This window comes from Leucopleurus acutus (assembly GCF_964270905.1).
Source record: "Leucopleurus acutus genome assembly, chromosome: 19".
In the NCBI taxonomy this organism is placed as follows: Eukaryota; Metazoa; Chordata; class Mammalia; order Artiodactyla; family Delphinidae; genus Leucopleurus; species Leucopleurus acutus.
In genome coordinates this window covers 5,547,928-5,565,437 of record NC_139161.1, presented here as the reverse complement: position 1 = coordinate 5,565,437, position 17,510 = coordinate 5,547,928, and the positions used below count along the sequence as shown (strand labels likewise).

At 58.0% G+C, this 17,510-nt stretch overlaps 1 protein-coding gene across 1 annotated transcript in view; it reads left to right on the top strand.

The window, feature by feature from the left end:
* The window catches only part of SDK2 (sidekick cell adhesion molecule 2), a 258,172-nt gene extending 241,813 nt beyond the window's left edge, over nucleotides 1–16,359 (top strand). Inside the window, exons 41-45 of the mRNA XM_082860149.1 lie at nucleotides 2,442–2,606; nucleotides 3,882–4,022; nucleotides 4,292–4,430; nucleotides 6,765–6,891; nucleotides 15,880–16,359. Of these exons, the coding sequence (XP_082716275.1) occupies nucleotides 2,442–2,606; nucleotides 3,882–4,022; nucleotides 4,292–4,430; nucleotides 6,765–6,891; nucleotides 15,880–16,233 (926 nt within the window). The 3' untranslated portion in view covers nucleotides 16,234–16,359. The remainder of the gene's footprint in view (nucleotides 1–2,441; nucleotides 2,607–3,881; nucleotides 4,023–4,291; nucleotides 4,431–6,764; nucleotides 6,892–15,879) is intronic.
* Nucleotides 16,360–17,510: the final 1,151 nt, after the last annotated feature.

The following is a 17,510-nucleotide window of genomic DNA, read 5'->3' as shown; positions in this document are numbered from 1 at the left end:
GCTTCTCCCCCCGGCTGTACATCCTCTTCGGGATGGAATCGCTCGCGTCCTTGGCTCTGCCGGCATCGCCTGTGCTCCCTCCTGGGCAGAATCAACTAAACACAAGAAGCCAGACGCTGCAGACCAGGGAGGGACTCTTTCGGGCCAACTCCCAGGGCTGTAGGCCAGAGACACAGCATGACGCTCCCTCAGCTTCCGGCCTGGCCCCGTCGCCCCGGCTCCACCCTTTGTTCCTGTGTGGGGAGGAACAAGGAGGGTCAGACAGCAGGCCGGAGCCCCCAGCTTCTGGGAGGCAGCGGGGTCCTGGCCGAGCCCACCTGGACACGGCCATGATGGTCAGCGTCGTCCTGGGCACAGGGAGGGCGTTCAGCGCTGGGACGAATCAGGCATCTCAAGGCTGAAGCACCAGCGCTGCCACTGTGACCTCGGGAGGATGAGCTCAGCTGTCTCCACGCCTTGGTTTCCGCATCTGTAACATGGGTACAAGTGTTCTTCCTTCTCACCGTTGCTGCCAGTAGAGCCCTTGGAACCAGGATGCTTGATAAGGAGCGAGTGTCGCTGTTTGATCATCATCATTGGTATCATCACCGTGCCTGTCATCAAGGGTGAATGAGAGAATTCAAAGTCACAGGAGGAAAATGGATTTGCATCCCAATACTTGTATTTCGGGGCCTGCAGTACTGAAATCGGGGCCTGTGTTTCATGATGCTATGGAAAGGCCAGGGAAGAAAGGTTTGCACTCACTGATTCAAAAACACTTCAAGTATGCCTGTGCTGGGTGCTGGGCTACAAAGACAGATTAGGCACGATCCCTGCCCTGGAGGACTTTCACAGCCTAGCAGGAGGAAGAGAGACAGTCAACAAAAAGATGTGATGTGTATGAGGCAGGCACCGAAAAACAAATCATTAAGAGGGAAGGTGAGGACCCTGGAGTCTTCTAAGGAGAGCAGAATGCAGACGGGCCGCCTTTCAAGCAGAGGGACCCAGGCAGGACGGCAGGAAGGTGGCCTCCACAGGTGCCACCACACTCCTGGTCCAACATTCAGAAATGATGATGGAGTTACGGCCACTCCACCGGGATTCCTGACTCGGGTGGGTCTGTAAAACATAGTGTGGGGAAGGAAGCAAACAAAATCCATCCTCCCCGGGGAATGGCCGAGCTGGGAGCAGCCTGTGGGCCAGAAAGACAGCTCTTACGCCAAGGAGTTGAGAAGCAGACAAGGAAGGACAGTGAAGCCAGTGGAGCGGAGGACGTGCTGTGGGAGCTGGTCCAGGCCAGCGGCAGCTGCTCAGGATGAAGACCTGGGCACTCAGCCCACCAAGGCCCTTCTGAGACCCCTGGGCCCCTGGTCCATGTGAAAACGGGTCCCGTCCAGGGCCCAAGTGGCTTGACACTTTGGTTGCTGAATCAGCCCTGCACTCACGCAGGCAGGACTCCCCCTCTTCCCCAAGCCAGGCCAGCCCCATGGGCCCCACACAGAGCATCTGCGGACGATGCCACTGGGCCCTGGAGGATGCTGCTGGCCTCTTCTCTTGCATGGGCAGCACGCTCATTCCTTTTGAAGCAGGTGGAAATGAATGATGGCCCAAGAGGACAAGGCCCAGAGAGCCACAGACAAAGGGGGACAGGCCTGAAGGTTAAGTCAGGAGCTCAAAGGATGGGGGTGTAGGGGGAGAGCGGACGGAGTCCCCTCCAGCTCTCACTGGTCCCTCATTCTCCTCAGATCTCCGCTCCCAAACGGAGCCCCATCACATCCAGGCAACTTGACCAGAACCTCACAGGCAACCCCCGTCCCTCCTACAGCGATTGTTAGAAAGTCCTATTCTTTTTGTCTGATGCCACTACTGTGGGTGTTTTGAATAGGAAGGGGGATCAGAAAAATAGGGGCCAGGTTAAGTAAAGGAAGGCCTACCCCCATGATAACACATTAGGCAGCCTCTTAAAAGCATCTGACCAGCGTGCTTTACTGACAGGGAAACGGATCTGTAGATTTCTTCTGCACAAAGTGCTGGAATGGTGAGGCGCCTTCTCTGCATGGTGATACTGGGTTGGGTGTTAAAGGAGTTTCTGCCTATTATACATTTTTTTATTATACATTTTTTAATGTTTTACGGACATTTTAATTAAAAAGAGGGTGTTCCCTGGTGGTCCAGTGGTTAGGACTCAGTGCTCTCACTGCCGGGGCCTGGATTCGATCCCTGGTCAGGGAGCTAAGATCCCACAAGCTGTGCAGTGCAGCCTAGACAGATAGAGAGAGAGAGAGAAAGAAAGAATAAAAAGTCAGATACTTTTTGTAAATGTCTCCTGAGGACCTGCTAGGTGCCGTGCACCGGAGATTCAGTGTCGAAGGGGCAGACCCAAAAGGCCCCAGCATCAGAGCACCAGTTAGGGTCGGGCAGGGCCCCTCCTCACGGGCACCTCCCTCTCTGTGCCCCTGCAGACGAGGGGCTCTGGGACATCCTCATCAAAGACATCCCCAAGGAGGTAACCTCCTACACGTTCAGCATGGACATCCTCAAGCCAGGCGTGAGCTATGACTTCCGGGTCATCGCTGTCAACGACTACGGCTTTGGCACCCCCAGCAGCCCCTCCCAGTCTGTGCCAGGTACTGTGGCCTGCGGGTGAGGGGTGAGGGTGCCCCATTGAAGAGCCTTGTGGTGGAGTCTGGGGCAGAGATGAAGGAGGAGAGGTAGCAGCCCCAGAAGACTGGGGTGGGGACCGCTTCGGTTCTCTAAAGCAGAGAGCCCTGGGCCAGGGCCTGAGTCAGCCTTCGACTCTGGAAGGAGCTGGGGGCCAGGGGTCTTTTGGGTTCCTTTTCAAGGACTCCAGAAGCCCTGGGCAGGGGGCCCAGTGGGCTTGAGGATGAATCAGCGGAACCAAGATGAGAGTCTCCCTGAGCTTGTCACCCAGGAGATTCAAGGGCACCAGGCCATAAACTGCGTGTTTCCGTGGAAACCTCCCCCCAAAACAGCGCCAGCAGCCTGTGAAGCGCAGGCCTGAACAAGCAGCTCCCCGACGGGGCAGGACTCCATCCCCCCCCGCCTCCTTGCCTTTCTCTTCCCACTGTCCCCGAGCTCACAGAGGAGGCCAGGGTCGGAACCCGTGACCCCAAATCTGACCACTAGCCACTTTTGATACCGAGGCCTCTTCCCTCGAGGCAGGAATATAACTCAAAATGTCTACTCACCAGGCACGTTTCACCCTTGCCCTGATAGAAACTAATCATGGGAAGTAAGCACTTCAAGACGAAACAGAAGAGCCAGCCCCCGTCAGGCAGCAGCATGGATTAGTACCGGCCGGGTGCAGGGAGCACAGTACTGGGGGCTTTGGACGAAGGGGAGTCTCCCTGGAGGAGGCTTTCTGAAGACCCACTCGTGTCCACCCTCCCAGCTCCCCCTGCCTTCTGCTACCAGAAAAAGATTTCTGTCACAACTGAACCTTGGGAGAAACTCTCCCAGGCCCATCGCCGACCAGGCAATCGCCTTTCCAACCACATTGGTGTCTGTCTGTCAAGGTAGCCACTGGGCCACGGGTGGCAAGGAAAAATAAGAAGGGAAAGATAGCAAACATGCTGCAGTCCTCCCTCCTGTGTCTTTAGCAGACATCACTAATCAATCCCAGCCCTCTTTCCAGGGAGTCTAGAACCGACCTGAGAACTTTTCTCAAAACAGCCCTCCAGGCAGCCCTTTACTGATTGCTCAGAGCTGGCCCTTGGGATGAAACCGCCCCTACCCACCTTAGGTTCTGCCTCGTGCAGAGGGCACAGACCCAACGACCCGTGAAGTGTGAGGGCAGGTGGTAGGGTCCCAGCTGGAGCAGGAGGCTTGGAGGCAGGATGGAGCTGAGCGGTCCTGGCCCTGACCCCCGCTCCGTGCTGCAGCCCAGAAAGCCAACCCCTTCTACGAGGAGTGGTGGTTCTTGGTGGTCATCGCGCTCGTTGGCCTCATCTTCATCCTGCTCCTGGTCTTCGTGCTCATCATCCGGGGCCAGAGCAAGAAGTACGCCAAGAAGACAGACTCAGGTGAGCCGGCCCCGAGCCCTGCCGGCTGCGCGGGGACTCTCACGCGGCCCCCTCCCTTTTGGCAAGGGCGGGGTCTTCCCTCTCCTGGAAATGCACGTGCTCTGATGGGGCGAGGGGCGGCGGCAGCCTAGGGTTCCTACCTGCAATCTCCATCTCCTATTATACCAAGAGAAGGGGGGCAGCCCAGCCATGGGGGCGGCGGGGAGGCCACCTGGTCTGAAGGGATGGAGTGAGCGATGGATGTCAATCCCCACCCTCTCCCTTCCCAGGGACCAATCCCAAGTCTGGTGCCCTGGGCCATGGGGAGATGATGAGCTTAGACGAAAGCAGTTTTCCTGCCCTAGAACTCAACAACCGGCGGCTCTCAGTCAAGAACTCCTTCTGCCGAAAGAACGGCCTGTATACCAGGTAGCGGGGCTGTCTGCGTGGGGGACCGGGGGATGGAGGCTTGGGGGCCAGCTGTGCCGAGGGACTGGGGGGCTCCTGGGAGGGCCACAGAGCAGGCAGGGCCCTGTCCTGGAGCGGCATCCACTGGGAATGGTCACGAGGAAGACAGAGCCGGGCCCAGGCAGCTCCACAGGGGCTGGGGAGAAGGTCACAAGGAGGTGGGTACAGAGGGTTTGTGCCAAACACAGCGGAATACAAATCGCTTGCACCATTCTGCAAACCACCGACTGCTGCGTGGGGCCAGCTGCTTCTAGTACAGGCCTGAAGCCGCGATGGTTGCTGGCCCTAGAGGCGAGATGCGCCCAGCGAAGGTGGGCCAGGCAGGAGCCCCCCCATGACTGCTTATACCTTAACTTGTCCTCCTTCCGGAAAGAGAGGGCCATCGCAGTGTGGACGCCCTCTCCCCCGGGCACCTACTCATACCTGCTGCAGTTGTAGACAGTTTTCTCCCACCGGCCCCCCAAGTCCACAGGCTCAGCGTCATCCTCAAGGGGCAGCATCTTGAGAGCAGCCAACCAGGGGAGGTCTAGGCTGTCCAGCTCCTGTCTCCTCCTGACACCTCTCCAGCCCCAGGCCCCTCCTAGCCCCACTCGCTGCGGCGGGCCGGGCTGCCTGTGTCCAAGGGCAGGGGCAGCTGCTTTGGCTCGTGGGAGCCTCACCTGATTGACCCGGCAGTGTCGGGCTCCCGGGAGCGCAGGAGCACTGGGGCTGCGGCCCAGGGGCTCCTCTCTCCAGCCTCAGCCCTGTTCACATTCCCGGCTCCTTGGAGGTGCCCGCGGGAGTGGGGGATTTGCTTCTCCCAGGCACAGCTCACAAAGCTTCCCTCTGTCTGGTCCTGGAAGGAAGAGCGACGTGTGTCTTCAGCGGGAGGACAGCGGGAGGGGTGTGCAGGCCGGCCAGCCCCCCGTCTCATCCGCTGCCAAAGCCAGCTTTCCAAAGAAAGAGCCGTTTGAGGCCGCAGTGGCCAGCCAGGCTCTGAGGCCCTGCCACGTGGAAAAAGAGGACGTTTCACCCACGGCCTGGCCTCGCCTGCCTCTCACACCCCCCGTGTCCACACACTGCGGCCCCTACCCCGCTGTGTATACACGGAAGTCCGTGGCCCCCAAACCAGCCCCAGGCGCCGGGGGCCCGACCCAATCACAGTGCCACATCGGCGCCCACTCAGCCTGCACGTCGCCAAGACTGCATTAGCCTGGCGCCCCATTTTCTCCCTCCTGCCACTGTCCTGCTTTGCCAGTCTTGTCTGCGTGAAGCTGCTGCCGGTTCTGCCATCTTACTCTTAAGTAGTTTAAGGACGCAGCTTTGTTGATTGGAATAAAATGCATGCAGATACAGTACAAGAGGTTGGAGGTAGCAGGGGGCGTTGCTTGTGACACAGTCCCAGGCCACCAGATTGTTCTCGGAGTGGCATTTCGGCAGCAAACCGCCTCCAGCCCGGGCGGGACAGCTGGGGTTCAGGGCCTCGGGGCCATAAACGCTTGCTGGAGCAGGGTAGGCAGATCGTGGGGGCATCAGGCCCTGGGCAGGGCCCCCTTGTACCCCACCCTGAGAAGACACAAATAGGGCAGAGTCATGGGGGACCCCAGCCACCTGCCCAGGGCCCCTGGGAGCCTGCCAGCCGGCCTCCCCTGCCCCCATCCTGTCCCCCACCCTATCATGCACCCCACGACAGGCAGAGTGCCCGAGGCGCCCTGTCCTGGCTGTTTGTTCAGATGACTCAGAGCCAAGCCCCTGGGAAACGCACAACTTTCTCTAGGGCTGATTTTTCAAGGTAGGGTGTGACTTAGCCTATCTCTGGTCTCTGAGCAGATGTGGAGGGAGGGAGGCCGTGAGTCTCCTTTTTCCCCTAATCCTCTGTGTTAACTCTCAGAAGCTCACTTTGTGAGTTTAGGAGTCACACAGGGAGTTTGTCTGCAGGGCAGGTGTCCAGACCTCACCTGAGATTCCGATTCAGGAGGTCTCAGTGGCGCCCAGAATTGCTTTGCAACGTTCACTGCCAAGCGCTCCCAGTGCTGGGGCCTTAGAGTCAAGGTTCTCCTTCCCCGAGCCCCCCATTTCCCTGAGCTGGTTTGGGAGGCTTGTCCTAGGCCTTCAAGACCTGGAGCGTCCCCAGCCAGGCAGGGCCTCCAGCCCAAGGCCCAGGCCTGCCGGACGAGCAGACCCGGGGAGGAGGAACACAGGACGGAGGGGTCTGAGGGCCTCCAGGCTCCCCTGCGCCTTCCGGGCTGGACGAGGCTGCTGTGAGGGAGGCCGGGTCTCAGCTCTGCCCCCCCCACCCCCGCTCCCACTCTCTAGGTCTCCTCCTCGGCCCAGCCCGGGCAGCCTCCACTACTCCGACGAGGACGTCACCAAGTACAACGACCTCATCCCAGCCGAGAGCAGCAGCCTGACCGAGAAGCCCTCGGAAATCTCTGACTCTCAGGTGAGGAGGGCCAGGTGCCCCGGAGAGGGAGGTGAAGCAGCCCACCCCAGAGTGTGAACCTGCCCATCACTTCCTTCCCTCCTTTCCTTTACGGGCCGGAAAAACCAAGGGGTCCCAGAAAACTATCCGGAAGGTGTGTGTAGACCAGCTGCCACCTCCCAAGCTCTGCTCAGAGTTTGCACCCTGGGCTAGTGGGGTCCCTGGAACCCCCAAGAGCATGGCCCTCTGGATTTGCAAGGGTCACCCCACGTGCTCCGTCCCTCAGTAGCTCTGGGCTGCAAAGGAGCCTGAAGACGAGGAGAGCGAGGTTGGCACAGCAGCCCTGCTTTGCCAGAGCCCGGAGAACCACTGAACTTAGCTATTCGGGGTCAGAATGAGCCCCAGAAATGGGGGACTGTGTGCCCTGGACCCCCCAAGGATGGAAAACAGTGTAGACCGTTACAGCGTTAAGCTTTGGAGGTGCAGACCTGAGCTGGATCCTGGCTCTGCTGCCTAGGAGCCACGGGCGTCATGGGTGCGCTAAGTAACGTCTTGGACCCTCAGTTTCTCTGTCTGTAGAATGGGCTCATGGGGTTGTGGGGAGGAGTTGCTGAGATTACATTCCATAAATGTCAGCTCTTAATATTGAAAAGGGGATGGTGCCTTTGGGAGATCCAGAGCTTTAGAGGCTGCCATTAGGTGGCCACGCGGGGACACTGGCCAGACTTTAGGGAGAGGGGATTGAGTGCGTTCCAGCAAAGTGATGTGACAGCCTCTTACCCCAGCCCTCTCGGCCTTGGCCAAGCCTGGCGGCTGCCGAGGAAGGGGCAGCAAAAGGCTACTGTGTCCCACGCCCTGGACCTTTCTGCCCGGTCCTGGGAGAGGATGAGAAGGGAGGGGCGCCGGCAGGGAGCGGGGCTGCTGGCCGGGCGGGATGTACCGGCAAAGCCTGGGATCCAGTCGCGGCCCCGTGAACCGGGGGCCTCTTGCACACTGCCGTTTTGTTCAGCCAGGGTTACTGCTGGGCTTGGCAGAGCCGGGGAGGCTGGAGCTGACACCCCAGCTCAGAGCTGGCAGGGACAGAGACCCCAGCTTAGCCTGGGTTACACGGGGACTCACATGATTCAGGTTACGGCATCCTGTTATGCGTACTTAACTCTTTGCAGCCGCGTCCGAACTAGGGGCTTCTCCCCAAAGATGGTGATGGGCATTTGGCTTGTAGGTACCCAAGGTAAAATTCCAAAAGATAAAGGGATCCCCTGTGCCCGTGGGGTGGTAACAAAGGGCTGCTTGAGCCCCACCCCGTCTGTGGAGAAAGCGGCGTGGTGCCTGGTGGAAGGGTTGCTCTGCTCAGCCCCCCTTGACCTTCCGCAGAGGGCATTATTATCCACCCCCGTCAGCTGAGCCCCAACCTTTCAGAGAGTAAGCCACCTGAGTGCAGACGATACTGCCCGATGTCTCCGGAGCTTTCTGTGGCCATCCCTGCAAGAGTCTGGAGGACCTTCACATGGGATACAGAGCTGGTCCCTGAGGCCATGCCAGGGTCCCCCAGCCTTGAAGAGGTTGCTGGGAGAAGAATTCCCATCCCAGGAGCACCCTGCTTCAGCAGTTACCCCAGGGCGGCAGAGTACCCGGAATCCTCCATTTAGCTATTGGTCTTCTTTGTTCAGAACAAGCCCGTCACTTGAACACTGTTTCCATAGCATCCTGGAACCAACCACCCCTTCGGGGAGCACATACCCTAGAGAAAGGAGGCTTCCTGGTTCCAGAATGCCCAAACCGAGGACCATAGCCCAGGCCTGGAGTTCTACCTGCAGCATTTGGGATGGTTCTGGATCTGATTTGGGGCTGGGCTGAGTTGAGTTGGGTCTATGTACTCTGAAGGCTAAGTTGCATAAGAGCAGGGACTCGTGACAGTTCTGATCACTGCTGTGTCCCCAGAGTCCGGCACGGCACTGGCACGTGGGCTCTCTGGGCGTATCTGTTGAGAGCATGAGAGGGTCGCTGGGGAAGGTAGTCAGGTTGAACAGACTCAAAACCGTATATGGTTAGCAGGTTACAGAAACAAAGATTCGTGGAATAACCAGCATCAGATCTCAGACATTCATAGAGGCTCTTCAAAGTTAACGCTGATGACAGAAGCCAGCCACCCCTCACCCCGCCCGCTGGGCCACACTCAGCATCCCAAGTGCCTCGCCACGGTTTATCTTCACACCGACACTCCAAGGCAGACCTTGGTGTCATCTTTTTTGTACAGATGGGGAAGCTGAGGCTGGGAGAGCTTAAGTAAGTCGGCTCAGGTCCAAAAGTGCAAACCCAGGCTTCCAGATTGTAGAGCCAGATGCTACACACAGGCCTTAGGATGTCAGAACCCAGATCAGCCCCTCGGTCCTACCCCTGTCCTGAAGCCGGTGACGTTGCCCTCGTGGCAGACCTTTCTGGAAAGACCTTCAGAACTAGCTGATGAAACAATCTTGAGGATAAGCAACTGGATTTTCTACAAAATAAATAAACTCCAGCCTGTCTTTAAAAAATAAAGACAGGGCTTCCCTGGTGGCGCAGTGGTTGAGAGTCCGCCTGCCGATGCAGGGGACACGGGTCATGCCCCGGTCCGGGAAGATCCCACATGCCGCGGAGCGGCTGGGCCTGTGCGTCCGGAGCCTGTGCTCTGCAACGGGAGAGGCCACAACAGTGAGAGGCCCGCGTACCGCAAAAAAAAAAAAAAGGAAAAAAGATAAAGACAGACACTCAGAGGAACGTGCTACAGGCACTAAAATTTTCCCCAAGAGAGACACCCTAGCAGCTTTGGACACTGGATCACCGCAGTGATTCTCCAGCCGCTTCTGAGGCTGCTCTGAAGGGGGACACTCGTTTGAAAATCTGCAGCACTTAGTTGTGGTTGGTGTGTGACCCTGGACTTGCATCCCAGCCCACCCTTTACTGACCCAGGGGTGAGGGTGGGGGAGATCCTTCAAGTCCTCACCCACACAGCACAGTAGGACCGTCTATCCAAGGGGCGGTTACAGGAGTACGTTAGGTGAGATGCAGTCGGGTCTGTGCAGTGCCAGGTTCATCACAGGGACCCTAGAAGAGGCAACCAGGATCACGTGGGTTATTTGTTCTAGAATTGTTCTTGAAAACCAGGCAGTTGGCTTTAGGGTCACGGCAGATCATACAGGATCCAGGAGGCTACTGTCAGCGCATTAGCGTCCTCTGACATGAAAGTGAAAGGGCCCGGGAGGACCCTGAGAGGTTCAGCCATCAGTCACCCGTGTGCCGCCAGCCCCAGGGCACTGGTACGTTGTGCGTCGTTAAATGGTGACAATTCCCTGGCGGTCCAGTGGTTAGGACTCAGCCCTTTCACTGTTGGGGCCCTGGTTCAGTCCCTGGTCAGGGAACTAAGATCCCACAAGCCGTGTGGTGTGACCCAAAGAAACAAAACAAAACAAAAAGTTGAATTGCTTCCATTACCTGTTGGTAAAGAGCCCCCTCCCTGAGCCCCTAAGTGTCACCCGGAGGACCCCAGGAAGCGTGCTCGATGATTCTGCAGCTGCAGGTGGGGTCATGCCTGGTTCAGCCAGGGCCACTCCTCTGTGCCTCTGGGTCAGATCAAAGTTCCCGCCTAAGCGGTTCAGGAGGCCTGGGTGTCAGCATTTGCCCGGGGCTGTGAGGGCTGCTGCAGCCGGTGCAGGGGGCAAGCAGACCGTGACTTCTCAGCACTCACCGTGAGGGCCAGGAGGTGATGGAGACGCAGTCCTGCCTCCCCGGGGCTCCCTGTGGGCTGGAGGGGACAGACTGGGGACAGAGCCGCTGGCCTCGCTCTGATGCTCCTGGGGCTGCTCGCGCGCCCCCCACCTCCCCGAGAAGCAGCTGGACCGCACATCAGTGTCTGGAACGTGCGGCATCCTCCGTCACGACTTTCAACTCGGGGCTCACGGTGGACGCACCGTTAGCCCTGCCCGTGTCAGTTTCTGCAAGGGCACATCCCTAAGGACTGCAGCCACACAGCCAGCCCCTCAGGCCAGCTGTCTTTGCGAAGTCCCCAACCCCGCCCCCACCGGGTCCCCGGAGAGTAAATTTTGCCTGTGCCGCCTGGCTGGTATTCTAAGTCAGACCACCCAAAAGTCGGTCTCCAAAACTGGAGGAAATTTGCCCAGCCATTTTCCTGTGATATGGTGATAAACACAAAGTCGAGGTTTCTTATAAACAAACACACATGATACAACATGGGAAAGGCCATAACAGGGCTGTGGGTGGAGGCAGAGGAGGACGGGGCTGGCTCCCTTCAGGCGGCACGGGGTGGGCTGGCGGCTGCGTCTCAAGGGGTACAGGAGAAGGGGGTCCAGGCAGGGGGACCCACAAAGGCTGAGGCTGGTCTGAGGGAACTTCTAAAAGGAAAGTATGGCCACTGTCCTACTTCATTTCAAAGTCAGAGCCCACGCTGGGTAGAAAAACCACATAGCGCACAAGTAAATGTCAGTGGGAAAGAACTCCAAGCCCATGGCAAGTCTCTTCTAATCGATACTCGGTTCTTTGTGATGTCTGGGCAGCCCCTTTAAGCTCATTATAATGAAACTGAACCTCTGAGAAAAAGGAAGTATATAGGCCATAGTAGATTTTAGACACTGGTTATTGAGCACCCCATCAGAAGAGTGACCTTTTTCGAAGGCCTTACTAGGAGCCAGGAATGGCTCTAAGGATTGTTCGAGAATGGTACCACTTAACCCATGAGCCCTCTGGGAGGCCTGGTGGTGTTAGTGGCCACACACAGGTTGGGCTCTGCGTGACACCTGGCAGGGGTAAGGAGCCCAGAGCCCCGGAGAAAAATGTGCCTCAGGGAGGCATCTCCCACCCCCCACCCCACCTCTAACCCCCGGGAGGCAGCAGCCCCTGCAGGAGGGGCCTCGTGAGAGCATCCAAGGTGACAGACTCCCATCTAGGCTTCAGGCTAGACTCCGCGCAGGGAGCCCCTGGACCACGGGCGGGGGAGGGGCTCCAGCTCCCAGTCTCCCAAGGAGCTGCACAGGGTGACCTGTCATCTGGGGCAACGCGTTCCTGCCGGAATTCTTGAGATTCAACAAGATAAGGGCACCCTGCCCCGCCCTGGGCTCTCAACACTGGTCCCCAAGCCCAGGACGGCACCCGCCCGCCCTGTCGCCTGCTGAGTCTGATACAACAGTTCCTCCTTCTAGAAAGGAACAGAAAAGCTAAAGGCTTTCCATGGCTCCCTCTCTTTTGTCTCCGTCCTTGCTCCGGGGTCCTCCCTCCCGCTGGTCCCCATGCGGCTCACTCCCATCGCCAGGCCTGCTGTCTGCGCTCCCTCCTCCCCAGACCTTGGTGATTGCTGATGGAGTGGCTTTGAGTTGCTGTTAAGAGGCCGGGGAGCTGAAGCAGTCACCTGATTGCTGGCAGCCTGGAGGGACTGCCCGTGAAAGGCCCTCTTTGTGCTGGGCCGGTGACTGGGAAGCTGCATTCAATTACCGAGGGCCGGGCGAGAGTTGAAAGCCGGAATGGGAGCCCCTGGTCCCCTCTCGCTTTCTTTCTTCTCTTCTCACCCCACCCCCATCCAGAAAAGAAACAGATGTTCTGGGAGGTGGAGGCGGAGAGGAGGACGGTGCAGAGACCCCATCCTTTGGCACTGGAGAGCTGGGGGAGGGGCAGACCAGACTGTAGCCCACACCCCTCCCCCAGCGCAGCCTCCCAGCTCCTCCTCTGGCTTTCCCATCCCCATCGGGACTGCTGCCCCACAGAGCGTCTGGTGCGCAGTAGGTGCTCAACAGAGGGTAGGAGACGATTTGGGTGAATGGGCTTTGGTCTGGGCCCCCGGGAGGGCCAAGGAGGCCCATTCCCTACCTACTAGTCATCCTTGAGGGTTGGGGTTTTGCGGGGAAGCAGGAACCATACATTCTTTTCTTTTCCCGGCTGAGCCCTGAGTCAGCCTCCCCCATCCCGTGGCCCCTTCTGATCCCTCCTCTGGGGGCTTCGAGGCCCCATCTCTCCCAGACACCCCCTCACTGTCTCCCTAATAATACTTTACACTATTCTCTCATCCATTAGCTCACTTCGTCCTGTGAACTGCGGGATGTACCCATTTTACAGACAAGGATACTGAGGCTGAGAGAGGCTAAGTGATGGGTCCAAGCTTACCTACCTGGGAAGGGACAGAGTCAGGACTTCACTGTGCCCCCCCCCCTCACCCCGGAGACTCATTCACTCTGGGCCCACAGTGATTTGGGGGTTTCTCCTCAAGACCGGGGCCTGGGGCTGGCCAAAGTTCTAGAACCACTAGCAGTGATTCCGGCCAGTTGGTAGGTGCCCTCCCAGAGAGACCTAACCTGTAGGGAAAACTGTGGGGCACCCCTCTCGCCCCCCATACTCTCAGACCCTCACTGCTCCTGGACCGGAGGGACCCCAGCCTCGTCCTCCACGGCTCGCTCAGACTTTTCCTGCCCCTGGGCCAGCCTCACCACAGCCCCAGGCATCAGGTGCCCACCCTCCGCCCCTCCCCTGGGCTCCTGGCATATGGAGCCCTCCAGTCTGCACAGCCCCTTTGTTCCCTCCTGGGCCGGCAGCTGGGCCGTAGGCAAAGAAAGGGCTTGTATTGTGCCGCTCTGCGTCACGGGAAGAAGGGTGAGGGACTTTCCATTGTCTTGGGCAACCGGCTCTGCCTGCCAAGACGATCGTGTCCTGGGGGTGTCTGCTGGGGGCAGTGGGGACTGTGGAAGGGCGGGAGTGGGGGGAGGAGGGGAGGGGCCAGGGGACATAAATTAGCAGATCAACCAGGGAGCAATTAATCCCCACGGGAGGGTAGAGGGGCTCTCCTTCCTGTCTCGTGACCTCCAGGCAGGAGTATGGGAGTTCAGAGCATGCGTGGGCTTTGGAAAATCAGGCAGATCTGCGTTCAAGTCCAACTCGTCATTTCCTTGGGCAAAACCCTCACCCTCTCATCAGCGCTCAAGTAGGGTAGTAGCTGCAGCGCAGAGGTGTGAAATTTAAACACGAGAATGCAAGTCAGCGTTTCCTGCTGTCTGGCAAAGAGCCTGCTCCAGAGTTAGGATCATTTTAGTTCTTTGCATCGTACCTATTTCTCTTGAAGGTTTACATGCCATAAAGAGCTTCGAGTTCCTGAAAACAAGCGCACATTACCTTCCCCACAGCTCAGACCTCCTGGGCAAGGTCAACTCCCCATTCTCTTTACCTGTGAAGCAAAACACAGGTGATCGTCCCAGACTCGTTTGTATTGGGCTCACCGGGCTGCAGGGGTTTTTTCAACGTATATTTTACTTGATAAAATTAACCTACTGCCTCCAAGCATGTATTCTCTGGGCAGAGACGAGGCAACCCGAGCGCGGTCTTCTGCACCATATTCATTGAGAGTGTACTCTTCACTAAAATCAGTGCATGTCTTCCAGAGAGTTCTCAGGGCCTTCCCATCTGTTGTCTTACTAGTTCTCAAAACATCTCTGGGATGGGGGAAGGGGTGCGTGGTATTTTTAGCTCCGCAGTTGGGAGCCGAACTGCCACTTTGCAACGCAGACCGACTCCTTTGCTGATTTCCCCAAAAGGCAGATAGAGCACGTGCCAAGGACACCAGAGTATCACCGTGTTCAGGACAATTTAATTTTTTTTCTGTTTCTCCCCGACAGCCTCAGGGTGGTCATCGTGTGACAATTCTGAACTCCGTTGATCTTTTTCTCTTGCTTCTTTTATAACCGAGTGTTGCTTTTATTTTGGACCACACACGGGTGAGCATCGCCCTTTGTTCAGTGCCAGGAGCCCCTAAAGGTCTTCTGATCTGGTCCCCGCTTTGGCCCCAGTCACAGTAAGTCAGAGGCTGGGTCCACATTAGAACTCAGTATATCACGCGTGAACCTCTTTTAAAATGTAGGTTTGTTATTATTCGGGTGTGATGAGGCCAGCAGATCAGGAGATGACCACCAATGAAAAGATAGTTATTCACGGTTCCCAAGAAGAGGGGACACACCAGGCCAGGTGGGACCACACAGGGAGACACCCGGTTTGGTCAGGAGGAGCCGGAGGAAAACAGGAAGACGCAGGCAGGAGCCTTTATTGTGGTTCCCCCAGGAAAGGCATGGCAGGGCAAGCAGGCTTAGGCTAGTTTGAATAAATTCAGGGGGCCCTAGCGAGTAGGGGCTGCCCCTGGTTGTCTGGTACCTGCCCCTGGGGTGATTAGGGACAGGGAATGATGGGCCCGAGTCGGTGTGTAAGAGCCCATTAGAGGAGGTGGTATCGGCGTGGACTCTGGGTATGAAAGGCGGCTCACTCCCTCCGGGAACTGGCTAGTTCTGGGGGGGGCGGGCCGTCCTCCCAGGGTCAGCAAAGGCCCCAGATATCAAAGCATCAGAAATCCAGAAAGTGAAAAGACATGATGAATTCAACGTCGAAAAGAAAACATTATACTAAATGAAAGAAGCGAGACACAAAAGCCACCTGCGGTGCGATTCCGTCTTGATGCGATATCCAGACGGGATCAGTCCACGGAGACGGAAAGTGGACTGGTGTCTGCCGGGGGTGGGGGTCGGGGGGAGGCTGGGGAGGAAGGACAGAGGAGCGACTGCTTCGTGGGCGCAAGGGTTTCCCCCGGGGTGTTGATGAAGATGTTGTGGAATGAAAAGACGCGATGGTCGCACAGCACTGCGAATGTACGGAATGCCAGAGAACCGTACGCTTGACAGTGGCTAACCTCGTGTTATGTGAATTTCACTTCGATTTTTCGTAAGAGGTTAGCACTCAGGTCTTCTGCCGTGGAGGGTCCTCAGGCTCTGGGCCAGCCCTGAGGTAGAGGCTTCATACACATCACGAGCTCTGAAGGTGCGTAAGAAGGCGGGCGTTACACCCCCTTGGCAGAGAGGGGGCTGAGACGCCCACCGTTCGGGGCTCGGAAGCGGCCGAGCAGAGATTCAGGGCAGAGTGTTCTGTGCCTGTCAGCCCTGATCTTGCTGACCTGTCCCCGGGGCCCACTGACACCCCGATTCTCTGCCCTCCCAGGGAAGCGACAGCGAGTACGAGGTCGACCCGAGCCCCCAGAAGGCCCACTCTTTTGTCAACCACTACATCAGTGACCCCACCTATTACAACTCGTGGAGGCGGCAGCAGAAGGGGATCTCGCGGGCCCAGGCCTACAGCTACACGGAGAGCGACCCGGGCGAGCCAGACCCCACCGCCCTGTCCAACGGCAGCAGCGCCCAGCAGGGCAGCCTCTTTCGGCCCAAGGCCAGTCGGACCCCAACGCCCCAAAACCCCCCGAACCCCCCTAGTCAGCAGAGCACCCTCTACCGTCCCCCCAGCAGCCTCGCCCCTGGCTCCCGGGCTCCTATAGCAGGATTTTCATCATTTGTTTGATGTCATCCTCGTTGTCGGAAGAGGAAAAAGTAAGAAAACACAGCACCAAACTCCCCTTCCGCCCCTCCTCGCACCGCCTGCCAGAAAAGAGAAACACCAAGAAACCAAGTCAACTTTTCACCTCCTGAGTTTATTTTTCCAGAGATTCCAGGGCCAGCAAAGCCGGTGTTGAGAAGAACCACGAGAAAAACCACGAGAGGACGTGTGTGGCTTCGAGACTGTGGGGTTTGCTGCTCCTTCGGGGGGCTGAGCAGAGTAGGGGGGCTGGCTGCGGTGGACACGAGTGGGTTGGGCCCCTGGAGAGAGAGGGAGGGAGGGAGGGAGGGAAGGCAAAGCCTGGAGGGCTGTAAGGCGGGCGTGGCTGGCGGTGGTGAAGAAACTTCTGGACGTCCAGCCGGCTGCTCCCTTCCGGCATGTGCTGGAGCCCTGGGCCTGCTGCTGCCTAGTGCTGCGCCGGGATGGGCATCCCTGGGGGCAAAGCTCCCCTCCCCCCTGCACCCACACTCCCACCCCACCCTGTGCAGCCCGGCTTCTCACCCTCCACTACCCCCTCCCTGTTCAATGTCCCCACCAAGCATTTGGTTTATTTAGAAAAACGAACCCAGCTGAAGGATGAGAATTTGCCTAGCTAGCTCCTTTGCTCCTAACAGATTTCTCTGTTGTGAACCCAAGGAAGAGGGCCCCTGGGGGTTGGGGAGAGGTCCCTCTGCCACTGAACCCAGCCATCCCTTTCCTTGAATTCACTTTCCTGAGCACAGACTAGGAGAGATGAACTGGGGGAACAGAGATGGGGGCACTGGCCCGGCATCACTGGGATAACTGGGCATAAGGCAGAATTCAGAACCGGAAGGAGGAAGCTTGGACTTTTCCTTTTCTTCCAATTCAGGTACCACCTGACCCCCTTCTTAAAGGGAGAGGGAAAAGGGAATTACAGAGACAAGGAAAGTCAGCTTCTGTGGGGCTGAGGGGCTAAACGGGGGTGAGGCATCGCCGTGGCAGACACGCCCCTCTCCCTGGATAGACACCTTCACGCACACACACACGTACACGCACGCACACACACACCCCCCCATGCACTGGCAAGGAAAAGGGTCCAGAGATCCTCTCCAAGGGAAATCCCTTTGGGTCCTCCTAGCCAGCAGGAGACTCATTTTCAGACCTGTGTCTCTCGTTCTCAGCCCATAGCCCTCTGTGTCTAAGACCCCCGCCTCCTAAGTCCAGGGGCCCAGAGGGGCGGGCCAAGTCTCCGGTCCCGAGGCTGGATCTCCCAGCACCCG